This window comes from Dicentrarchus labrax, unplaced genomic scaffold (assembly GCF_905237075.1).
Source record: "Dicentrarchus labrax unplaced genomic scaffold, dlabrax2021, whole genome shotgun sequence".
NCBI classification, from domain to species: domain Eukaryota; kingdom Metazoa; phylum Chordata; class Actinopteri; family Moronidae; genus Dicentrarchus; species Dicentrarchus labrax.
The window spans coordinates 13,028,306-13,055,368 of record NW_026136724.1 but is presented as its reverse complement, the minus strand read 5'-3'; the positions used below and the strand labels follow the sequence as shown (position 1 = coordinate 13,055,368).

The 27,063-nt window shown below is 42.5% G+C and overlaps 1 protein-coding gene across 15 annotated transcripts in view; it reads right to left on the bottom strand.

The window, feature by feature from the left end:
* cacna1c (calcium channel, voltage-dependent, L type, alpha 1C subunit) overlaps positions 1-25,395 on the bottom strand; it is a 185,502-nt gene extending 160,107 nt beyond the window's left edge. For 9 of the 15 annotated variants that reach the window (XM_051392190.1, XM_051392192.1, XM_051392191.1 and 6 more), the window contains exon 1: positions 24,401-25,395. In XM_051392190.1, coding sequence (XP_051248150.1) covers positions 24,401-24,458 — 58 coding nt within the window. In that variant the 5' untranslated portion in view covers positions 24,459-25,395. The remainder of the gene's footprint in view (positions 1-24,400) is intronic. The other 6 variants (XM_051392193.1, XM_051392200.1, XM_051392203.1 and 3 more) reach the window with 1 other exon arrangement.
* Between the last annotated feature and the right edge of the window lie 1,668 nt (positions 25,396-27,063).

Sequence of the window (27,063 nt, the reverse complement as noted above, 5' to 3'; positions counted from 1 at the left end):
TTCTGCTCCCAACACTGACTTTAAAACCTCCATGTGAGGAAAAAAGAGAGTTTTTTTTCTTAACTGTAACTTAAGAATTTCAAGTGCATCCAGCTGCTCCGCTGCCCAGGTATGACTGTAAATGTGTTCTTTGACAACCATCCAAACATAACTAGCTGGCGCAGTTGATAATATTATGTACTCTAGCCCTCCCTGCATCTTGGCACTGAGGAAAAGGAGAGATTGTATTGTGTGTATTCTGTTTTGTTCCTCCTGGTGACCAGGTTTGGCTGGCTGACCTCGTCCAAGGGTACAAGAGGGAGATTGAAAACTTTGGCTCAATGTTTTCACCTGCACACCTTCACACGCTGTATTTGCATATGGTCACTCTGTATTTCTGTCCCTACCTGTATCTTGTTGCTCACTCCAACTGTCTAATGTCTCTTCCTCAGTCTATCTTTTTCTCTTAATGCTTTCCATTCCTTTCAGCTCTCTCTCTCTCTCTCTGCCTCTCTCTGTCTGATTAAGAGCAACATATGCTGCCACTTCCCTCACACACAGAGACTAATTACGAGAGGAGGAGAAAGGAGGAAGGAAAACGAGAGAGCGAGTCTGGGTGAGTGAGAGAGGGTGAGAAAAAGGGCAGAGAGAAAGACAGAGGGAGAGACAGAGAGAGGAGGGAGGGGTGAGGGGTCCTTGGGGTGAATTATTCATCTTACGCCATGACACCTGAGGGCAATCTACCTCTCTGTGAGTCACCAAGTTAAAGCGAGAGAGAGGGGGAGAGAGAGTAGACTGTGTGAGTCAGACCTACCCAAGAGGATATTAACACCTGTGTGTGTGAGTTTGTGTGTGTGCGTGTCCTGCAGCGTATTGTCCCCTAAGCCGATCATGTGCCGCCTACATACGGAGACCATCTAAAGTGTAACCTGTGGCTGTCACTCAAACACACACACACACACACACACACACACACACACACACACTCACAGAGTCAGTAATAAGCTAGGTCAGCGCAGCACACAGCGTAAATCTTACTCACGCTGAGCCACAGCCGTAAGCAGAGCTAGCATTAACCAGCAGGGAATAAAGAGACAAATATACACATATGCACACAGACATACAAAGGACACATGTCCACATGATAAATACACACAAACAGCGCTCATGTTCTCAAATACAACACATTTACACGGCAACTTTCCATTAGCTGTTATTAAATTAATAACTGCCATCATCCTCTTTGCCAGTAATACAGTATAATCTGCTGTCTCCACTCAAGCAGACCACTCTAACTGTTGACGGGATCGCCGCCATTCATTAGCAGCATCAGACCCACTGCCAGCTGAATTATTAAACACATGCATCCCAAAGTTTGGTGCTGCTGAAAAAAAAAGGGGGGGATCAATTCTGGAGAGGCGATAAAACTGTTCATCTGAGCCGTTTAATTGACGCTCCTGTACAAAGCAAATTATAGTGATTAAGCGAGATGTCTGAGTCTTGCTCATGGACACTTTAGCATGTCGCACAGCAGCTGATGGACATATAAGCTGATGCTGGGGGTTGACGCTGTCAGGGTGTATAGGACAGACACGCCATGTCTACCTTGTGGGCAAAAGTAAAAATGTAAATCTGATAAGAACTCGATTCTATTACCATTTTTCGAAGGCTATTTTTAAAGGTGTTGCTCAAAAAGGAGGGGAGAGGACAGGAGAATTTAATCACATTATTTAGCTACAAACAAAAAAACTTTTGAAACACACACACAGATATTGAAGACAAAGCTTCAACGCAGTGTCTTGCTGAGAAGCTGAAAAAAGACGAGAAGCTTTTTGATGTCTCTGTTTGTCTTTTGGCTTCTTTATATGCGTTCCACTTTCCCTGGCACTGAGCTTGACTTCCTACTGAAATTAACCAGGCAGCCCAAAAATAATCCACCGCAAGAGAGGGAGAGAAAGAGAGAGAGAGAGAGAGAGAGAGAGAGAAAGAGGGAGACAGAGAAGAGAGAGCGAAGTGAGAGAAAACAGGGTGCTGAAAGGGGAGGAAAGAGTAAAGCAAATGACCGAATGGACAAAGAGGGAAAGAAAAAAGTAAGAAACGAAAGAGACAGATTGACAGAGAGAACTATAGGAAATAGAAAAACAAAGAGGTCTGCTTTCAGTTGCTGCCCCTTTCAATGTCAGCTGATATACATCCGTACCACTGCAAAACAAGGCAAGACATGTCCAAATATACATTCCAAATGAGGTATTCTGGCTTTTAGAGATATTAGCCATGTGTGTAGTGGCTGAGATAAGGGCCAGCATGTCCAATTCTAAGGCCATGGTACTCTGCTGGATTGTGGATTGTGACCTTATAGTTGTGGCCACAAGTAGAGGATGTATTAATCAATGTATCTTTGGGGTTGAGAGATGAGGTAGTGAAAGGGTAAATTTTGCCATTTGATCTCCATGCCAAACCTCCATATATGGTCGTGAGTTTTGGGTTGCGTCTGAGCTGACCCTTGGGGACAGGGTGAGGACCTCTGACATCCAGAAGAGTGAGACTCAGGGTAGAATATCTGCAAGCTGAGGTGGTGCAGATATTTAACACCTTCTGGATGCCACTATGTGATGGTATTCAGGCCAGGTCCAACTTGGGGGAGACCTCAGGGCAGACCCAGAATATGCTAGAGTTATTGCATATCTTATGTAGCCTGGGAAGGCCTCAGGATCCCCCAGGTAGAGCTGGAGGACACAGCTGAGGAGAAGGATATGAGGGATGTCTGGGCTACTTTGCTTACCCTGCTGCTACTGCTACCCAGACTCAGATAAGCAGCTGGAAATGGAAAGACTGATTATTTTGCTGGTTCAATTATCACATAAAGAATGCAGTTGGGGCCTACACTCTTAGTCAAAAGGCTGGATATTGAGGACTGAATATTCCCAGGGGGACATGGGAACATTTACCCAACAAATATTATTTGCTTATTACTAATCTCAAAAAAGGAGCAATAGCACATGAAGATCCATCAAAAAAATAGACTGAATCACCAAAAATGGATTACAAATTCCATCCGAGGCTAGATTACTGGTGGAATTAACTCCATGCTAACTGAATTATTTCACATGTTAGATTCTAAATGAAGCTTTTAATCCAAACAGGTGTGTAAGGTGTGCAACCTCTATTTTCAACAATTCCTCAGAAGCCTGAAGACGAAAAGGTAAATCATTTCCCAAGGAAGTTCCAGCCAACAGCCCTCTCAAATCAAAGGTGTTTCCTCTTTTGTCGGGAGACTTCAAAACAAAAGTGAAAATCGAAGATCACACACCCTCACCCACACCTCTTCAGGTGAACAACGCAGAGCTGAATGTCACCTTGAGGAACGAGCAGGCCAGCTGTAGTGATTTGTAATGCACAGCTAGGTCTGCCTGCATGACCACTTTCTATTAGCCCACTGCAAATTACATCCACTCTTACTTAATAATGTATTCAGTGCACACACACACACACACACACACACACACACACACACACAAACTTGCGAAACCCTAGCTTGTATAGCCTCTGACAATTCCATACATGCATACATAGTTGCACATACTTACACACATTTGAATTCTAAGCACATGCACCTGAACGCATCCACACACACACTCCTATTGTTCAGTAACAATCGAACAGAGTTTTCTCATAATTAATGGATTAATCAAGAAGTAATGAGTGTGGAGTGGCTCCACACGGTGCTGATTAACACAGATGATGGAGGGGCATGGGGAAAACTCTGCAAGGGAGAAGCGTCCATGTTTGATTTCGTACAGTGTAGCTGAGTGAGTGACAGTGCGATGGAGTGTGTGTGTTTGTATGTGGGGTAACATAAATGGTAACACTGTCAGACAAAAAGAGAAAATAACTTGTCTTCTGGCTTCTGTTTCCTTTTAATTAAGTGTGTATGTGTGTATGTGTGTGTGTGTGTCTGTGTGTCTGTGTGTAATCACAGTGACTTTCTCTTTCCAATTATGGCTTTAATCCATCAGCTGGCTGTTGCTATGGTGTTTCTCTCTCCACCCAATCAAAGCCATGCGAGTGAGCACGCTCAGAGAGGACAATCGTGTAACAACTTCAACAATGGTCTTTGATAAGATGGACAAAGGGATGAAGGAAGTGGTGACTAAAAGACAATGACTGACTAGCTAATTATAAATAAGAATGAACAAACGTAAATACAAACATGAGTAAGATAGCACGTAAAAGATGGAAATGGGTAATTATACTGTCCATTATTCTGAGTGCTTCAAGTTCCATAAAGCTATTTATAAATCATGAACAGAAAATTAATCAAATTTAAGTAGCTCTACTTAACTGAATTGGAATAAATCCACATTTTAATATATTAATCGTTCTGAAAAGTCATTAAAACCTATATTTCTTAATTACATAAGACACTTATAAAATATACTATGCTTTGTTTTAGTTGTTTGGGCACGTTTGACTTAAACAAACACTTTTCCTTCTCTCTCAGGCTGCATTTTTTCATTTTTACATTTATTTAAGCAGGCAGGTCAATTAGGAGAAAAGTCTGATTTACTACGACTGCACTGCTCGCACAGCTGCTCTCACTGATCCCAAGAGGGAGCGGCGCAACTGGGGGAAGTGGCATGTGCGCATGTTTTTGTGTGTCTATGTGTTTGTGTTGGGATAAGCAGACAGTGGACAGTAAGTGGTGGGACCAGTTTGTCTTCCATATTGTGCTCCCACAGAGTCCCTCTGGCTGTTGTCAGCATGTCTGACTGTGTCTGTCTGTCTGTTTATCTCAGATACAACAGAAGCATTCAGAACCAACTCAAATTCCAATACTCACATTAGCTTCAGTGATGGATATTAAGCAAAAAACATGTCAGAATAGACTCAAATGATTTTTCTCTTCCATCAATCTACTATTTTTTTCCTGAAGGTTACCACAGTACACACACACACACAAACACACTGTGATATTAGATATCTGGCTGCCATGGAAACGATTCAGGACCTACCCATCAAACACGCATACTACACAGAGGGGAGGAGACAACATCTGCAACATCTGACCAATAAAAGCTCTCACTCAAAGGTCACATGATTAACAGTTGGAGAAAGATTAAATTCATTAATTTCCTGTCATTTTGTGCTGCTCGTTGAAGCACAGAACAAAATATTTAGATTACTTTGTTCTAAGCATGTCTACACACACACACACACACACACACACACACACACACACACACACACACACACACACGATAATGTCTTAGTAAAAAATTATCTTGACAGTCAGTTTGACTTCAAGCAGCAGGCAAATTCTCTTAATTCACAAATAAAACTTGCTTGAGCTCATCTGAAAAAATCTAAATCACCAAATTTGGAGATACATGGTATTCATTTCAGCTATGTAGTACAAAACACATGATAAAGCTCTCACTGTGACCCCAGAAATGTGCGGCATGTGAACCTCCCCCTGTGAACCTCAATACAAGAGGGGGAAATGGAGAACATGACAGTGAGAAGGATAAAGCTCGGGAAAAGAGAGATGAAAGGAGAGTGTCATAAAATAAGACACAGTCAGAAAGAGGGGCAGACATGTTCAGAGTGTACCAGGTGTCCTGACCTTGTCTATTTGACAGTAAACAGTTGTTGTTATTGAGGTTGACAACTCCTCCGCTGCATGGCTCAGCTCAGCCCTGTTTACAGCGTGGACAATCAGTTGAATCACAGCTTTGCTAACCAATAACGCAAAGTTTCACTCTGAATTGAGACAGAATAGTGAGCACAAAATGAGTACAAACAAGTGCCAGATGAAAAGGAAACATACGACAAAGGACTTTTTTCCCAAATTGAAAAATAATGATTTGGAAAAGAACGATTATAGACGCAACAGTAAGAATTCAGACATTATTTGACCGTTGACATGCAGACGGAAAGCACTGCACTGTATCGTTCCTCACAATGATTACTGTGGTGTAGCTCGGCTCAGAGACTACAGAAGGCAGCAGAGTGTCATTTGAAAAGAACAGTGCAGAACTGCCTGTCTCTATCTCCCTGTCTTACTTCCATAAGTGGATTTATCATTTCCAGGCCCTGACCTGTCCTCCCCGACAGGTCAGGGCCTGCCTTGAATCAACCCTTCAAATTACTGCTAACCCTGACCATGAAAAGTCTTTGTCCAAATCACAGAGCCTGTGATATTAGAGTAAGCCTACCTTTGACTTTGACCTCTGCATATACATAGATATTTCCTGCCCCTGGTTTTATACCCAACATGATCATATCGCGGCGTATTCTGTCTGAAATGATTACTTAATGAGACATTAATTCATCTGAGGTAAAATAGAGTTGACTCTGTTGTGGGCAGTCTGATGTGTTTGTTTTCATGTGTTTCTCCTCTGACTCATTTACCTGCCTCCAGTGCACTAAGTGAACACTGCTTCTGCTGTTCGGGCATTTCACACCTCCCGTTCACATCTATTTAAGCGGTGCAGCAGTGTCATTATCAAGTCCTTCTATTCTTGAATGCCCAAATGTGTGATAGCCCATTTCACACATCCTGTCACCTTTCTATCCTCCTTTCCACCTTAATTTTCTCTCTCTTATTATCCCTCATTCTTTCCTTTTTCCCGTGGCCTCTTGCTGCCCTCCATTTCTTCATCCTGCCACTGCTGTGCTGTGTGTTCTTTCCAACACTGTCTAATGTGCTGTCATGTTCCAATAAATGCCTTGTGTGTGTCTATGTGTCCTTGTGTGTGTTTGCGTGAGTTGTGTGTCACAGGCAGTTGTAGGAAACTTGGGTGATTAACTCTGATAGCCACCAGATGCCTGACTTAGAGGTACAGTCACACACACATTGCATGCCCACACACGGTCACACTGACTTTAACACAGAAGACGACGAGAGAAACAGACAGCAGAGCAACACAAAGACAAGGTGAGTGACAGCAACTGAGCGAACGCAAAAGAGACACAAAAAAGGGAGTGACACATGAAGAAGACAGAGAGAGTAAGTGTAAGAGAAAAAAGAGGTCCAACATGTGTGTACACTATGTGTTTTGTACGTGTGCACTGTGTGTGCAGTGTGTGCTGCACAGCGCTGACTTTGTCCTTGCTGTGTTTTCCTCCTGATCTTGATTTCTGGTGAACAAACAACACATGAGTGAGGACAGATGACTGTCACGTTTCTCCAAAATGGCGGTGATGTGACCTCAGATCAAAGCTTTGATTGCCCAGATGCCGCAGATGTTCTTTCCTCTCTGGTATTTGTGTATGTGTGTTTGTCTGTGTGTGTGTGACAGAAGAAAAAATATAATGCCAATATTCATTTACTTTAACTGAAAGGACTGATTATTGGACTGCATAATATATATCTCCATGTGTGCGTGCTTGCATGTTTGTTTGTGTGTTCATTGGAAGCCCCCTATCAGTCAGGCCTATCAGATTGGGCAGTCAACAAGCAGCTGGCTCATACTGTAGGACTGGCTGATGTTGCCTGTCTGAACTGCCAAACACCAAAACCCTGGGCTTGCTTGTCACAGCAACTGCCGTATGTAGTTACAGCTCTGAGTTATATTCAGCAGAGAGAGCATATAATGACAGATATAATGTGAGCTGGAAAATGTAGGCTATATTTAAGCAGCAATATTTAGATTAATATTTGGAGAAATATCTCATAGTTGGATGTCATTATATCACTGGTTGAATGCTGGAATACACATTCATCAAATTTAGCCAGCTGTAATCTAAATCTGGATCCATTTAAATAATTTAAGGCACTGTTTAAAACATGGGTTAGGGCCTCAAGTGCTTGTTTCTGGCAGGTCCTCCATATGTCAGGAATACTAGTATATTAGCTCTGACCAGTAGCCTCAGTAAGACTCTGTTCATGTGTCGGTTCCAAAAATTTTCCCAAAACATTACTGCGTATGTGTCTATGTTGACTTAATCAACTGCTGCTTCTAATGCTGGCTTCACCCAAAACACGTAGGTCTTTTAAAACTGTTACAGATAGTGGGCTGATTGTCTAAACTGAATTCTCTTCTTCTGTATAACTGTCTGTGTGAGCAGACTGCTGTTTGCAAATATTAATCTAAGTAGTTCACATGCTTGGTGACCAACAGTAAGCAGGACTTCCTTTCATGGCCTGGCATACGCAAAGCACCAGTCGCAGCTTATCGCAAATTATGTGCTTGTTTTAATGAGGCTGACTCCTACAGTGAAAGTCGACCATATTTAGGCACATTCAATTTCAGATCCCACAGTGAGGTTGCTTCAAAGACCATTGATTTTTTTCCCCTGTTTCAGGTCCCAACCCACCTCAGGAAAACATCTTACGAACCAGTCTACCAAGTTTCTCAACATCTGCGCTCCAATCAGCCCTACTGTGCTGTGACATAACTACTTGCATCATTAACACTTGGCAACCTGCTGTCACGTCGTGCTGTTAGCACTGGCAATAATTAGCATTAGCATAAGTTAAATGTGGGGAAATTAACATTTATTACACTGCTTCTACACGGGGCTTTTGTGGGCATGAAGAAAAAGTTATTATGATAAAATGCTATTAAAGCTGTGGTCCTACCAAGAAACCAGGTGCTAATCTGGAGGAACATTAGCATTGAAGTATCGTATATCTTTTCTCCAATGACTGACAACAAGGAACTGAGCGGTTAAAACTTGAGGTTGAGGAAAAATGATGATAAAGAAGGCACAGCCCAAACACAATAATACTGTGCCATAGTCTAAGTTACCAGTGTATTGCAATATCTCTGCACAGAATAGTTCACTAGTGCTAGTGCAGCCATTTGTGGGTCACATGACCCTTAACAGTCCCTTGAGAGTCTCCCAATGGAAGCACCTTTTCCCAGATGCATAATCTAATCGCAGAGCTAAATCATATTGAGGAGAACACGCAAAGCCTATTAATGTCACTCATACACACAAATATCTGTCACTGTGTATGAGAGACACTGTACGCCTGTTTACTTGTTGTACATTTACGTGTGTGTGCCTGTGCAAGGTAACAAGAGGGCTGAGCTGTGTGACACGGTTCCCTGTGTCAGTGTTAATAACCCAACCCTGGTAATTGGCATAGAATATTGATAAAGGGGAAAATGGCCCCAAGCAGATCTCTGCTTCATTAACGAAGACTAGGGGGATGGAAACGGGAGAGTTTGTTGCAATCAGAGGAGGAGAGAAGAGGGACAGCAGAGGGACGGAAGAGGGAAAAGGAAGGGAGGAAAAAGGGGAAAAGCTACCCCAAGAAGACTGCTGCTAACCACAGATGAGCAGACTGAAACAGGAAAGGTTATCGGAAGGATGAAGAATAGATAGAGGATCAGAGGAAAGTGGGTGAGAAGGAAATTGTTTTAAATCATATGTGGTTTTTGTAACAGCTTTCAGAAACCAAAGGATATTGAATCACTCAGTACATGAGTGACCATGAAACAGTTCCAGTAACAAATAGAAAAGCAGTTATGTCATTTTTTCCTGACATTGTAGCAATTCATTATATTTGACTGAGGTGACCCTTCAAAGGTCTGAGCTGTATTCTGGCCTCCACTGTTGTTATAGAACGAGCTATCAGGACATTATAACACCCTCAGAAAAAAAACATCCTCCTCATCATCCTCGATCCTTCCCTATTTCTCTCTCTCTCTCTCTCTCTCTCTCTCTCTCTCTCTCTCTCTCTCTCTCTGTAGGAACATAGTGTGTTTAGTTTAATCTTGTATCGCCATGGTTACCCGTCTGCCACGTTGAGGTAATGTCATTAATCATCAACTTTATCACACTGCAACCCAGACACATGCACGCAAAAGATCAACTATGACATTTTACACTGTCCACTGCTGAAAACACTGAAGGGAGCGACGTTTAAAGGTGTTAGTAACAGCAACAGTAAACAGAGTGAGGTGTGTGTGCAACACGGTAACATTAAGGTTTTCACGTGCAAAATAAAAACATGAATATATTTAAACGTGAATATCTTACACATACTCGTCTATTTCTCTTCTCTATCCATCCCTCCTCTCCTTTTATCGCTCTCTCTTTATGAGTATGTTGAATCTCTTTTGGTTGACATGACAACAGACGATGTCGCGCCTCCTGTTCTGATGACATCACTACAGGCGCCAAGCCAATCCCCAAAAATCAACTCCTCTCTCCCTCCCTCCCTCCCTCTCTCTCTCTCTCTCTCTCTCTCTCTCTCTCTCTCTCTCTCTCTCTCTCTCTCTCTCTCTCAGACATATTGATCGAGAATACAAATCACAGATGCGAAGAGGAGATGAGCTGGGGTAGAGGGTGGAGAGAGGAGATGGAAAAAAGGAGAGAAGCGGTAGACAAGAGAAGAAAGCAAAAGAATGGAGAGAGAGAGAGAGAGAGAGAGAGAGAGAGAGAGAGAGAGAGAGAGAGAGAGAGAGAGAGAGAGAGAGAGAGAGAGAAGAGGAATAGACACTGTTCCATCTGAACTACCAACTACAAATAGAGTGTGTGTGTTCACTCTAATTTCCATACCGGGTGACTTTGGTATAAAGTAAACCACAGACACACGCAGAATCAATTTTGTGCAAGGAGAAAGGCTGACATGCAGACGTTTTGTGTTGTATGTCTTGTTCTTAAACACACACACTAAAGTAAAGTGAAGTCAAGTTATTTCACTTAAAACGGTGTCAACCTCTTGGTGGCGCTGGAGGAAAAGTGAGAAGATCACCAAAGTTATTAGGATACATCCTAATGGGAACCATGAATATCTGCTCCAGATTTATTGGCAATTCATTAAATAGTTGCTGAGATATTTCAGTCTGGACCAAAGGGGCAGACTGACCAACTGAGACCTATACACCGACAAAAACACACAAAAAAGCTACCCTGAATAGTTAAACCAGCCATTTAAAACCCCCCACCCTTTCTGGAGCTGGTTATAGACACAGAGCTGGAAACACACACACACACACACACACACACACACACACACACACACACACACACACACACCACACACACACACACACACACACACACACACACACACACACACACACACACACACACTGTTGAAGGAGTCCTGTAACAAGCCTGTTTTAGCCATCATGATTCCAGAGAGTGAAAGTGAGTCTGGTCTTTTGGGAAGTGGACTGCTCTATACAGACATGCACACTAACTCTTTCTCTCCACACACACACACACACATATACAGTGTGGTCTGTAGGGAAGTGGTCCATGGAGCACACATATCAAGACTGCCCTAGATAGATGGGATGGCAGGGGACACACACATACACACCAGCCTCTTCTCTTTTACACACAGACAGTCAAGGACGCTCTCATGGCCTATATAGTTGGGTCATTTCATACCGGAACACCTTACCCTTGTCTTAATAAGAAAAGGAGGGTGGAGAAAAAAGAGAAAAGGAAGGAGGAAAACAGCATATACACTGATAACGGGCAAATTTCGAGGAATAAGGGCTGGATACACAGAAATTTAGGTGGGATTCAACCCAAAACATAAAAAATAAATAAAGGCCATCGGAGAGAAAGAGAAGAGCGAGGGAGACAGGGATGTAGCCACATTTTTTGCAGACTCGCCTTCTAACCTTAGTCTCATCCTCTCAAGTCCAGCCCTGGTCACTATGGTAACGACTGATGAAAAGAACAGAACAGAATAGAATGCAACAGAAATGCAGACAGACCGGACAGAATAGAAATGAGGAAACAAAACAAGACTAAACAGAAAAAAGGGTCAGAAATATGACTGCATCATAAACTCACTGTTTATGTTTTCTAAGCTACATTCTTAGCTGGTGCTTGTTGCCATGGATACTATTCAACGCATTAACCAACCTCATCTTAATCAGGTTAATGACAGGTCACATCCATCTGTGACATTTCTTTATGCTGCACATGTTGACGTTGGAGAACCAGAAGCCAGACACAGTGATGTCATCAGGGTTATCTCGGATTGGGCTTGAGACTTTTAACAGAAAGCCCGGGAACATAGACAAACATGGACTTGAATCAGGTAGGGAGTGTCTGATGAAAGCTGTTATCAAACTGAATTATGGGAAGCTTAAAAACTAAAGACTAAAGTCAGGATATCTTGCTTGCTGGGTTGATTTGGATGATTCTTTTTAAAATCTCCTATAAACCCCCAAGGGTTTATGAAAGTACAAAACTAAATTAAACTGGAGTATGTAGTAGTGTAGTGTCATGAGATACAGTGACCTGTGAGATGAACGGAATGATTCAAAAACAAACACATTACAGAGTACTTTCTCTTACATGGAAGCAGAGCCCTGCTAAAATGGAAGATCTATTTCTGATCAGAGCTGATTATTAAGCAGTCCAGTATCACCTCCTTTTCATCCAATGCCAACATTCAGTGGCAAAGCAGGTAACCATGTATCAAAGTCGAAGGCATATGTGTGACGGTCTGGATGGAGTTTGTGTCCTGTGACAGACATGCAAATAATGTTTGGGTTTTTATTAACCATAACCGTGACCTTTCCCTAACCCTGCTGTGCATTCTATGCAGAGATATTGCATAAAGTTTAAAAACATCCATCAATTATCATCTGCTTATTCAGGCTTGGGCTGCAGTGGCAGCAGGTCAAGCAGGACACTCCAGACGTCCCTCTCCCCTGCAATGTCTTCCAGCTCCTCCTGGGGGATCCCAAAGCATTCACAGGCAAAATGAGATATAATCCCTCCAGCAAGTTCTGGTTCTACCTTGGGATCTCCTCCCAGTTGGACATGACCTCCAAAGGAAGGCATCCAGGAAGTGTCATAAACAGACTCCTGAACCACCTCAGCTGGCTCCTTTCGACATAAAGGAGCAGTGGCTCTACTCTGAGCTCCCTCTGGGTGTCTAGGCTCCTCACCCCTTAAGGCTGAGGTCAGCCACCCCACGGAGAACACTAATCTCAGCTCCTTGTATCCCTGATGTCATTCTTTTACTCACTAATCAAAGCTCATGGCCATAGGTGAGGGTCGGAACGTAGATCAACTGGTAAATTGAAAGCTTTCCCTTCCAGGCTCAGCTCCCTCTTCACCACAATGGTCCGGTACAGGACCTGCATCACCCCTGAAGCTGCACCAATCTAACTTTCCATTTTACACGCCATTTTACTGCCACTCGTGATTAAGATCCAGAGATACCTAAACTTCGTTTGGAGCACCAACTCATCCCAACCCAAAGGAAGCAATCCAAAGTTTTCCGGCAGAGACCCATGGGCTCAGAGTTGGAGGTTCTGACTCTCATCCCGGTTGCTTCACACCACCCCAGTACAAGCCAAAGGTCGAGGTCTGATGAAGCCAACAGAATCACATCATCTGCAAAAAGAGATGCAATTCTGAGCTTCCCTAACTGGACACTCTGTGACAGACCTACAATTAATGTTTGTGCTTTTATTAATCATAACCATGATCTTTCTTGAACTTCTCCCATGGCGTACATTCTATGTGGAGAAAAAAAAACGTTTAAAACACTGGCACAGGACATAAAAAAACATTGTTACAGAATAAAATCCAGGGTTTTCAAGATGTTCTTGTCTGGTGGATTATTCTTAAAATCTTTGGACCAACGGCTGTTCCTTCTCTTATGCTGAAGTGTTACTTAACCTTTTCCTGTCTGGGTGATAAGGAAATTAACAGAAAGTACTTGGTGCCCCAGGCTACACAACAGGCTTTTGTTACCCATGGTTCTTAGCTGCAAGAAGGGACTTGACAGCCATCAGCCCCAGACACGCACACAGAAGGAAGTGCCCAAACAAAATGCACATCCACACACACACACACACACTCACACACCCAGAGGCAGAAAAAACACACACACAAAGAAAACACACAGCGCCGCATCACTCTACTCTTGGTTTAATCTATCGTTCCTGGGTGCTGTCACCCAGCAGGGTGACCGTCACAGCAGAGGGTGTGTGTGAATGTGTGTGTATAGGCCTATGGCGACAGACCACCTTCTCTGTAGTGCAGCTATCCATCCATGACAAGCCCACCAGAGGCCCAACTAACAAGACGGCTGGAACCAAGATCCTGATGGAAACACATGACTGTACATCCTTTGTGCTTCAAACCTCACTTCCTGTGAGACAAAAGTGCCTCAAAAAGGCAGAAGCAAGATTCTGCAAGATATGTATGCTTCCTAGTAAACAAGGAAAAACTAATGGCATAGTTTCTTCAGGGAGAAAGTAAAACATTTTACAAGCTGCTAAAAAAAGGATTTTCAAACCATTTAAATGTTACGTACAATCAGTAGCAGCTTGATGGGAATAAGAGAACATATATCAATTTTACAAAATCCTTCATTCTCTGCTGGGACAGGCGAGCTAAAAACAGATGCACTCATGGTACTGTAAAACACTCTGCTGTTCATAAGATAAAATAATTTATAGTGCTTCAATTAGAAAGAAGTTCAGATTCCAACTCTAATCTTCTGCTTGACAGGTATGAGCCACGCATAGTTGTTGCAATTCATTTCCTTAAAGAGACAGGTCAGTGTTTATTACAGAAACACATATGTGCATGCACAGACACACACAAACACACACACACACACACACATCTCCCTCGTCGCGTAGAAGTTGGTAGTGTTCCTGCAGAGTGCCTGAGGGTGACTAACCTTCTTCCCCCTCTGCACCTTTGTTCCCTCTCTTCCTTATTCATTCTTTCTTCTCCCTCTCTCTCTCTCTCTTCACCTTTGCACACTCTGAAATTAGCCTCATGAAAAATAAATTGGGAGAGGTGGTACGTGTCTGGTGAATCTGTTAGTGCATATGTACTGCATGTGTATGGGAGTGAGTGGGATTAGAGCAACTAATGTGAACAGTGGTTTTTATCCTTCCTGCAGTTCATACAGCTGGAACAAAGAGCATGGCTGCTCTTACAGGAACAGTTAGGGTAGGACTTTGTGTTAAGAGTGGGTGTTAACTATTGACAATCCATACTTGTGCAGTGTAGTGTAATGTAGGTCAAAGCTGTAGTTAAACTTGTCATAGGGTGCAAGTTAGGGAAAATGAGAAAGAAAAATGTGGCCAAGACAACATGTTAAATTCAATTAAATTCAAGCTGTATGTTTATCTATGGTGTTCAAACAGATATAAAGAACTCAATTACATCAGACACAGCAGTCTTAAAAATGAAGATATCCATAACAGTGAGTGCAGATATTTTAGTCCATTTACTATAAATCATGATCACTTTATATTATATTAAAGACCCTAAAACCCTGACCCTCGAGATCACGCAAGAAACCATCTTGCCACGCATCTATGCGTTTGTGGCCAGCACGCTGGTACTGAACCAAACAGCATCCTATGATGAACTACTAGCAGCTATGGAACGACACACAGCAAAGAGCCACAGATCAGATTTGAACCCATGGCTACTGCAGAAAGGACTCAGCCTTGGTACATGGGGTACATGGGGTACCAGCTCTACCAGGTGAGCTATAGGGTGTCCCAGCACTGTAGGCTTTTATTGATGGAAAAGATGTTTTGAGAGATCTGATTGGTTGAAGTTCACCCATGATAGATGGTGATAGACAGCTGGTTCATCCAATCAAGTTTTCTTTTAAAGTGTCTGCCCTTTTCCAAACTGTTTCTGAGGACAACTTGACAGATGGTTCTGTGTAACAAACCATCAGGTGCAGTCAGGTTGGGAAAACCTTATTTCCTCAATGGAGTGGCAGAGCTCAGTTGGAAAAAAGTAAAGTCATGAACCTCTGACACACAATGCTCCTGATGAAGCAGATTAGCTGAGTTTTTTAGGGTTCTGTTCTGTATTTGGCCATTAGTATTTGACGTTATTGGGAAAAACTTCAAGCTAAACTTTTTGCAAACCATGCTGCTATGTTTAAGAATATTGTTGCTTATTTTTGCTACAGTAATTCCTGTATGGCAAGAAAATCAAAGTAGACTCTTGAAACTTGACTTATGTAGAAATCCATTAGAGTAAATATCAAGTCTGCATTTATTCGTGTCAGAGTTATTGCTATGAGGTTAAAGCATAGCACTCACAACTGCAATACAATGCGACAATCATCTTCAACTAAAAATAACACAAACCTGATGTTCAGTGAGATAGAATACAAGTCTGTAGCAATTTCAAGAATCAGCCAATGGAACTTCATATTGTACAAAAATGAACAGGGGTCGATGACTGTCTGGAGGGCAGGGAAAATACATTTAACATTTACAGAATGCATTGGAAATTGGTCTGAAGCAATGCAAATGTTACATATTGTGTTAAGGAAACTTGCAATAGCACCAGTATAGTATCATGCCTGTCGCTGACAAAGAATGAAAACATTAACATCAAACATCCTCTGTATTTTTGCGTTTCAGGTGTCAAACAAGCTGCTGCTCTTAATAGAGTCAAAGTGCTTCGTTGGAGAGGGAACAACTGAGTGATGAATGAATGACTACTTTTGACAAATCGACATGTGTGAAGCTGCCATTAATACTAAAAAGGATGTGTCTCAGGCAGACAGTGGACTCACAGTGCAACTTTTTGGTACTGCAGAATTAAAACACCTCCATCATCTTTGATGCATGTTATCCCCTCTATCCTTCCGGTGTAATTATTCAGAATCAACTAGTTGAGATTTACTGCTATTAAAATTCACTGTTACATAAATGACAAGTATTCAGATGAGGAACTTTCTGTACAGCTGTAACATACACACACATACACACCCATCTTTCCTAAAATGAAAGGTAGGTATGATTCATTCAGTCTTTCTCTTCCTCTCTATTATACTAAAGGCCAAAAAGTCCCTACAAAAGAATGGTGATAATGCTTTCCTTTGCTTTTCAAAATCACATTTGAATAGCAGCTTTTGTCCTGGAAGCACTGGTACTGAATACATGAAAATGACAACATTTATTCAAATTGTAGCTTAGCCTCATAACCTCAAAACAGAACTGTCACTACTTAAACACACCACATGCATGTTGTCAAAATGGGACCCTAACCTAGTTTAGTAACGAAACCTGAAAAAAGAGTGCAGGAAAACCATGGTTACCATTTTACAATATCAAGCTCACATGGTTAAGCATTTCAAATAAAAAAACAATATAAAGCGGACTACAGGGCTATCATTTACTTATATCTTATCCATTACAGCACACATCCCTAACACCTATATTCCCTACACAATTTTAGGATGAAACCAGCCCAGTGCCTACTATAATAGACATGTTAACTTTAGCTCTTTCAGTATAATGAACTCTAGACAAGTTGTTCTTGTAAATGCATGGAGTTGTGGGTTGTCCACTTTGTGCTGTGCAGTGTTTTGTGTGTTGAGCTTTCAGTCTGAATTCCCCATTGGGACAATAAATGGTGTTTTGTATCATGCTTTTCTGTGGTTAGATCTGCTTCGAATGCTAGAGACTGTTAGAGTAAATGCAGGCAGAAGGACTGATTAATTCATACAGGAAAGGAAATGTGGTCTCACTGAACGATAAACCTTTCAAATGAAACAAAGAGTGGCTAGTTGAATGATGGAGAGAGAAGGGAAAGAGTGAGAAAGAGAAGGAGGCAAACGAGAGAAAAGAGAGAACAAAGCAAATTATAAACAGGAAAAGGCGGGTAAAAAACACTTTGTGAGACAGCGAGAAGAAGGAAAGACAGACAAGATAGAGACAGAGGGGAGGAAATGCATGGTTGGCCATGAATAATATAGACTGCTTTCTACTCTCGTCTCTCTTCCCATGTAACTTGGGGAACATATACAAATGCACGCAGTGGTTTAGTTGTTTTTGTTCTGTGCACAGACACAGTAGCATCATTTTAATATAGCAGAATAGAAAGTGCACTCTGGACAGCCCTTAAACAAACATGGAGCACTCCTTAGGGAGTTCACAAGGTTCACATGAAACATGTAAACGACATGTAAGACGGCAATATTTAATGAGTTTCTATATATCCCTGTAAGAGCGTAGGTTGGGGTTCAGCAGTGGGAGGGCAGAAAGAAATCAGGAAAAAAACACTGGAAACATGTTAATGCTTTTTATATATGCATTAAGACAGTTTCAATGTTTAAGATGAGGTTCCATTCAAGCTTCTTTTTAGGTAAAAAATTATAACTGCACATTGTCGACATTAAGTCAAAATTTTGATTAAATCATTAATTTCCTGAAAAACAATTGGGCAGTTAGTAGCCTGAGAGGTGAAACCCAGAGCAAAAAAGTCCACTCACTCACTCCTGCTCATAAACCTTAATGCTGTGAGCTCATGGTGATAATTGAATATGATCTATAACAGAGTATCAATATTTCTTATCCACTCAAAACATCTGTCATCAGGGTCATGGCTGCTGCACACTAAGAGAACACTGTTCAGGGAGATTTTTAGACAAAGAGACTTTAGAATTTAGATGATTTGATGCTTCTACCCTCAACTCTGTGATTTCCAGTTATCTTCAGAGGATTTTTAGGCCCTTTAGTGCTAAATATTCATTTCATACTCAAACAGCCACAAATAATTGAAAGGGTACTTGAGGTGAATGATGAGCGACAATTCAGTTAAAAAGAGGCCGAGAGAGTATGAGGTAGAAAAAGAAAGGGAGAGAGGGATAAAAGAGGATGCTACAGGTCTGGAGTCATTATTTCCACTGGTGGCTTCAGCCAGATCAATACACTGGGGGTGTGTGTGTGTGTGTGTGTGTGTGTGTGTGTGTGTGTGTGTGTGTGTGTGTGTGTGTGTTAGAGAGGTAGGACACATAAGCACATGTCCAAAGTGAGCGGAGATTGGACACATACAGACGGAGGCAGCCAAGCAAGCACAATGCATATGGGCAGGCAGCCAATTGCAACTGCATGCTCTCTCTCTTTTTCTTACACACACACACACACACACACACACACTCACTCATACACACACACACACACACACACACACACACACACACACACACACACACACACACACACACAGTGTTGGCGTATTGTCCCACCAGAAATGAAGACTAAGGCCCGATAGCACTAAGAGCAAAGGACAGCCTCTGGATAGATTTCCAATACGCAACCAGAGGCTTAAGCAAGACAGAGTAACGGATAATCCTGCCTCCTTCTCCTCCTCCTCCAGTGCTCCCTCACTTCTCTCTCTATCACTTTGGCCCTCCCTCTGCCTCTGTTTCTTGCTCATTTCATCCCTTTATCCCTCTCTGTACAGTTACCTTTTCTGTGTCTGCCTCCATTTGCTCCTTTCTGTCCCTCAGTTTCCTTTCCAGCCGGTCTTTTTACTCTGTCCCTCTTTTCCATCTCCACACCACACCGCTTTCTCTCCTCTCTCCATCTCTCTTCTCCTTTATCTCCTTTAAAACAATCTGTCATTCCTGTTCTCCTTTGATCTGACCCTCCGCTCCCCTCTCTCCTTCCCTCCATGTGTCTTATTTGTCTCTCAGATGGTGTTTTACATTAAAGAGCAGCTGTTGTTGAGTCACATCCTTAAGTTAAAGCCATGACACATTCTGAGGCACTGATATAAACTTCTTCAATGCTTCCTCCACTACAGCTGCTACAACCTGGCTGTGACTAAGACATCTTTAAACAAGCATACAGTAGCTACTGTATTTTGACCCTATGCATGTATATACCGGTAGTAGGAAAGCACTGGCAGTGTAAGGCAGCGTTTCACAGCCTTTTTTCCTTGTGACCTCTTTTTCTTTGTGACCTCTTAAAACAAAGCAAAGTCTACTTGGGAGCTCTTGTCACAGGGTGTATTAGTTGTGAGTAGTGCAAGCAAGAAGTTGAACTATAAAGAGGGGGGGAAAAGGGAAATAATAGAGAAACAAAAAAATATATTTTGTATAAAAATAATTTTTTTGTTTATTTGGACCCTGATAATCTTCTTGTGTGTATTTGATTAATTCATTTGCCACTATTTCTGAGGGTGCTGAACAACTAGTAAACCACAATTCCTCTGGTAAGGCAGCTCAGTGGGCAGCGGCAGAAGACTGTGGTTGAAGTTGAGAAAGAGCATGACGGTTGAAACTCACATGCAGCTTGTTACTTAAGCTTTTCTCACCTAGACACAGATGCAAACAAGCTGGATACAGAAAATGGATAGTCATGCACATACAAGTTCATTTGGCTGGCTTTTGTTTGGTGAGTGATGATGGGGGTGAAGGGGGACACTGTTTGATCAAAATGGGTCATGTTTGACTGCAACTCACTAACAAGGTGGGTTCTTTATTGTTTGACATATAACAAAGTCTATCATTGTTTGTGTTCACTGCCCAAAATGTCAATCTTAAAATTGTTAACAGAGGTCTCTTAAGATTGTTTCTTCAAATGCCAGGGTCTCGAAGAAAGGACAGTCACTGGAAATAAAATTTTATGATAAAAGGCTTTGGACTACGTTACCTCATTGTTATTGTCTGTGAGCTAACACTGGCATGCAAACAGGCTTAAATGACCACACTGTATGTATACCATGTAAATAAACATTATGGGACAAGTATATTAATCAATTACAATGCGTAAATAGCTCATCAATGTAACATAAACAGATCTAGGCTACAATTAGACAGTGTGTCTGTTTTTAATTATTTTGAAAGAAAACCTTTAAAGCTGTCCCCATACTACACTACACACTCCAACAAAAGCCAGGAATTAAGTCCAACCTGATATTGAGCAACAACTGGATTGAGTAACGGTAGATTGGTGCTTAATTGCCCAGATTTACATCTATGTCAAGCATACTGATGGATGCCTTAGCTTGCCTAGCTATTTCTCTGCCCCTGTGGATTCTAATTAAAACACATTTGAAAGAAATAGTTGATTAGTTGTTGCCTTTATTTGTAGAAGGCAACAACTTTGCCACCTGCAGTTTGCCAGCTGTTTTCACAGAAGATACATTAAATCAGATGGATTCTTAGTCCAGCTAATGAAAGGAGGATTTTTATATGCTCTTATAAGTTGCTTGTGTGAGCACAGCCGCTCTTGTGTAGTGCTGAAAAACCTCTGCAGACACATTCCCTGGCAACAGCTCTATGTGAGAAGCTACATTATAAAGCAAACACATCAGTGGTTGTTGCGACATGTCTTTTGAGGTGACTTCAATGGAATCACTGAGCATATCAAGTCAAATCATTAGACTGAGGTGATTTGGCAGGTGGCCAGCACCCTAGTGTAACCATCGGAAACCAATTAATATCCTTAACGGAGGTATCATGCCTCTGGCACAATGCCCACAGGGAAAATCAACTCACTGATTACACTGCTGAAAACTGCTGCTGTAATGACTGTGTGTGTATGCGTGTGTGTGTGTGTGTGTGTGTGTGTGTGTGTGTGAGTGCATGGTTGTGTGTGTGTGTGTGTGTGTGTGTGTGTGTGTGTGTGTGTGTGTGGTGTGTGTGTGTGTGTGTGTGTGTGTGCTCCAAAATCATTTCCCTGTTCTACATGCAATGACATGAGATGCCACAGGTGTGTGTTTTGTTTCAAAGCCACATCTCATGTACAGTATGTGTTGACAAGTCTGTGATTACGGATTGTGCTTCTGCGTGTGAGTCTCACACAGGCACTACACTACAAAAAAAAAAAGTATTTAGATGCAGTATAATTGGTTCATTCAGTGAACATGAGCATTCAGTGCAATCATGTGTAACATCAACTCTGAATTACAAAGTGGATGTAAAGATGGAAACTAACTGATAAGAGAGAAAATCTAATACCATGACAAAGCTGCAGATAAATCCTCAAAATATAAGCTACTGTATCTCCTGCTCTGTTTTTCTGTGTAGGCAGAACTTCGTCCCAAATCCCTTATGGAGGAATTTGTCTTTTCTTTAGCTTCCATCGACAGAGAGAAAAGAGGTCGGGGTCAGCTAAACAGCAGCGTCTAAGGAGTTGGTAGAGCTTCATTGTCTTGGCAAACACAGTGGGTTAGAGTTAAAATTGAACTGTGGAAACTTTTGGTCAAAGGATGGTCTCTCTAATAACTACACTACACCCGAGTGCTGTCATCATTCAGCTGCAGGAAACTCATTAAGTGCCTCCTATAATATATCCCACCTCCCTAATAGCCACTTCACCACTGCTCTTAACAAATGAGAGAAGAGTAAAAATATAGGTCAATTTAACATGTATATGTCTGTTATGTATACTATGTAACTGGGTGCTTGTAAAGTTGGGAGTTTTTCACTGCTGTCACACTCAGTATCAGAGATGTAATTGTCTAATACCAGAGCTGTGACGTATGAAAACAATTATTAGAGTAAAGCAGGATGCAAACAATGATGCACCATCGCCAATGTCTGTCTTTGTAACTCTTCAGTAGCTGTCATGTAGCTGTCAATAGACCAATGAAGAATGAACTGTCCGTGGTGCTGAAACCACCACCCAAGTAGACTTCAGTTTGAGATGTATTTGCTACAAATCTCACTATAACCCTGGCCTAAACTATACTTTAATCACACTAATGAAAATAAGTTTTTAAAAAAAGCTCATTCAGACACAATTCTGTCAGCTTGAAAATGTTCTTTGTTGATTTCATTACCTCAAATAGACCAATGAGACAAACACTGTACATCCACAAGCCATGTTTTGCTTTTGCTGTAACAGTTTAATAGATTTATTACACTTCTTGGTGGCATTGAGGAACAATCGCCTCTAAGGAGGCAGTAATAACTTCAGAGTGACACTGACATTCTCATGCTGCGCTATGGGGTCACCTAATCTTAAAAATATTTGCTATGAAAAGTTATATCAAGCATCTACTTTTTAACCATAAAGATCTTCTTGGGTTGTTGAGCACTTTTCTTGATTTGACTGACAGTTATTATGACAATGATATGATGATAATAATATCCATTACTTTCCTGGACAACTTGGGTTAAAAGGCCCCTTTTGATAATAATAGATTAAGATGACATCATGGCAATCAAGGTAACTGTACAGTCCTGCCCCTCATGATGATGCCATTCTGTTCTGCTGCCTACAATAATAGCTATGGGAACATGATGGCAGCTTCTGCAGGTGACACACAACCTACGATTAGTTGCTCCTCGGAACAAACTGTTGGTGAATGTGCCTCGCTGCGACACAGACGCACGCACACACACATTACATACATACACACACATACACCGCCACCCCTCTCCTCATCCCCTGTTGCTATGGAACCTGTCGCCAAGGCAGAGAGGTATGTGGTTGTGATGGAAGTGGTGGACGAAAGGCGACAACGACGATGATGATGCCCGAGAAGATGATAATGGTGATCGGATAAATAACCCCTTTGCTGAATTACAAGGTCCGGCCGGCCATAAACCAATGCATTGCTGGGCTTTGCTCTCTGCAACGTGGGTGGAAGGAGCGACGCGTAATACTGCGCAATGCAAACAGACCCTTTCCTCACCGTAAAACAAATCACAGCCCCGGATCTCGATTCACTCTTTGCATGTGTTGCTTTTTCAACACTTCAAAAGTCGTCATGTTGAACTTCGGTCGTGTCTTGTGCGAAACAACCCACTGTCCTGCGCTGCCTTCCCCCAAAATAGCACACCATCAACCCAATTCTCAGCAGACAAATAAGTCCTGCAGGCCATCCTACTGCCACCTGTCATCATCTCTATGCGATTTCTCTCGCGCGCTGTTATCAAGGATCCCCGCGGGCGTGGGAACCTGGATTGAAACGTGACAAATATACGACTATTGATTATAGAAAAGGGGAGGATCGATGGTGATCGAGTGCGCGTAGCAGTGGGCGCTGCTCAATTCCCTGCTCCTTGGCGACCGCTGTGTGTTCATTTCTGACATACAGCCAAAAAAAACGCAGGCCAATGCGTGCAGTTTAGTTTATTCCCAAAAGGAAAAAAGCCTTTGGGGTGGGGGCACAGGAATTGCCAGGAATTAAATAACGTGTACACAAGCACGCTTTTGCTGCCATTTTCTGCTGGAAATGTGTCTTAAACAATAATGTTCTCCGCCTACAACTGCCTGTTGGCTAAATATGACCACTGCCCACCCATTATGGCACAGTTCTCCGGTGGAGAGGGCCTGTCGAAACCCCACAAGTACAAGTGTGGACTAAACCAAGCAAGAAAAAAAGGCCTCATCCATCGATATCTGTCCGCGGCTACCTGCAGCCTTGTTGCGTGATTACGGCACAAGTTCACTTGCTGCACAAACTGCACACAGCGGGGAGGGGGGGGTCCCAAATAAACAAACTGCACACAGAGGGAAAGTGGAGGAAAGAGAACTGTATCCGTCCATCTGTTGAAAACGAGGAGAGAGCTAACACCCCCCCCCCCCACCACCTCCTCCTCTTTCCCCATCCCATCCCCATTTCGAGATCATCATACCTCTCTTACTCCCTCCCTCCTTCCCTCTCTCCCTCCTTCCCTCTCTGTCATGCACAGTTACAAGATGTTTGCCAGTTATAAATAATACAAAAAAAAGACACCACATACCTTGATGGTTCTCAAGGGTGTCCTCCGGGATGTACATGTTTTTGCTTTCATTTACCATAAATGTAGTCCGGCGTTATCCCTATGGGTGAATGGAAGAGAGAGAGAGAGCGAGAGAGGAAAAAACTGGAGAGGAGGAGGGAAAATAACAAGAGGGGGAAAAAAGCCCCCCAAAAATAAAGAAATTAAAAAAGGGGAAAAAAGAAGAAAGAACTGTCTGAAGCGGACAGTTTTGGGGTATTCCGTTATTCTTATTTATGGGGAGGGTTTCTTCGGATGGAGTGAATATTACCTAATCCCCATGATGGAGGTGAAGGCGAGAAAAAAGAGAGAGCTTTCGGCGGAACCGGTTGGGAAAACGCACCGGTGCATCTCTCGGTACATCCGGGCCCTAGGCGAGAAACATGAGACCAGCACCGCGTTCAATTCAATTCACACCTCGCTCGCTCGGCTCCCTCTCTCTCTTTCCTTCTCCCCTCTCCCTTGTCGGTTCTTAAAAAAAAAAAGGTTTCAAAAGGTTATAAAGCACGGGGGCTGTCAGTGGCGGTCGCAATGGAAGTGCGCAAAAGACGCATTCGTGCGCATCTTCAGCAACGTGTCAAAATGTGAGATGATGAAGAAGAGGAGGTGGAGGTGGTGGAGGAAGAGAAGGGGGAGGAAGAGAAGACGAGGAAATCTAGAAAATGAGAAGAGTGTAAATATTCCATCACGGGTAGCACGGGGTTAAATCTCCCAATGGGTTGTCGGTTATTCCACGTATCTATAGCAAAGTCCCCCCAAAAAACAGAAGCCAGGCGGTCCTGTCTCATCCGGAGACGGGGTTCTCTGTCCTGATCCAGTCCATGATGGTCCGGCGGTGTGTCTGTGTGCCTGTCTCTCTGTCTGCCTGTCTGTCTGTCTGTCTGTGTCTCACTGATCGGGAGTTAGAGCTCTCTCTTCTCTCTGCCTCTGCTGCCCCTGCAGCTCAGCTCTGCAGTGATACCGAGAGAGAGAGAGAGAGAGAGAGAGAGGTAGCCCCCCCTCCCCGTGCATGTAGACGCTTTGACTGTTTCCAGATGTGTGTGTGTGTGTGTGTGTGTGTGTGTGTGTGTGCCAGAGAGAAAGAAGGAGGGAGGGAGACTGTATAGGCAACAGTGGAGAACCAGCGGCTGGTATCCAGATGATGATGATGGTGATGATGAAGACAAAGATGATGATAATGTTGATGAAGTGTGTGTGTGTGTGTGTGTGTGTGTTGTGTGTGTGTGTGTGTGTGTGTGGGAGGAGAGGAGGGATCACAACATCTTAAAAGCAACAGAGGGTCGGAGGGAAGACATGAAAAGAAAAGAAACCCGTGCGTGTGACACAGGCAAGAAGATAGAAAGCAAGAGGAAATCGAAAGTGTGCCTGTGTGTGTGTGAGGGGAGAGAGAGAGAGAGAGAGAGAGAGAGAGAGAGAGGTGGAAGGGGGATAATGATCCATAACAGACTCAACCCTTGCATAGACTCTAATTTCTGCAGGAAGAAACAAAGATCAGAGATGTTGTACCTACTTCTGATTTGCCCATAGTCCCAACACATCTGGACTGCTTCAGCCCCATTCTTTTCTTTGGCCAAGGCTGTATTTACACACACACTAGAGATCTGGTTTTTCAACTCTTTTATGACTCAAGCTCTGATCTTTTCATGGCTCTCTTAAACCGGGAGAAACCGCAAGGAAGCTGATTTTCAGATCTTTAGATGCTGTGTAAACATAGACTCAAATTTCGTGAAACAGACGGGCTCAGGAAGGTCGGTGCTCAAAGACTGAATGTGAACCTTTTTATCTAGAGGACAACAGAATGATTTTTATAATTCAATTATGGGTTTTTTTCTTTTTGCCCTCAGGACAGTGAAGTATGTTTCAACATTGTTCTCTGTGACGGGGGCCAAATTTGTCCTGGCCCCTAAAGCACACAAAGTAATTTTCTGGAGACATAGGCCCATTTTCTTAGGTAACACAACAATGAAATGAAGCTCATTTGGGAGAAAAATGTCAAACAAAGTCAAAAATATCAGCTCTTAACTAAATAGCTCTGGACCAGGTATTGATGACACTGAGTCTGCTTGGCTCTATGCTCTCCTACTGAGGCTTTTGGATGGAGCTGCTTGAACAAATAACATGTTGCTTCTTAAATTGAGCTGTTTTCTTAAAAGCTCTCCACATGCAGCTTGATACAAAGGATAAAAAGCGAAAGAAACATTTTTTTTTCTCCGTCATCTTCTCGGTGGATTTTGACCTTATTTTGAAAAGCAGTTCCTGTCTTTTTATGGATATACTCAGACAAACACGAATTCCGTCCCATTTTTGGATGTCAAATGTATAAAAAGGGTACGGTAATGCTTCACGAAACGAAACCGTTGGGCTCAATACATCAGGATGTATTGAAGGTACTGAGCGGCATTTTCAGATTCTAATTATGGCACTGGCCATCCCATATAATTGTATTTGACACTGAATACGAACTTCACAATGTGCAGGCCTCATGTCAATCTCACTGCAGGCTATAATCAGGAGGTGAATCTGATGACTCAACCCAGCCTGTATTCATTTGTTCAGTGCCATAGCACAAAATCACCACCCACCATCCTGTAATAGAATAAAGCTTTTTGTCTACATGTGTCACTGTAGACATAGTAAAGACAGGG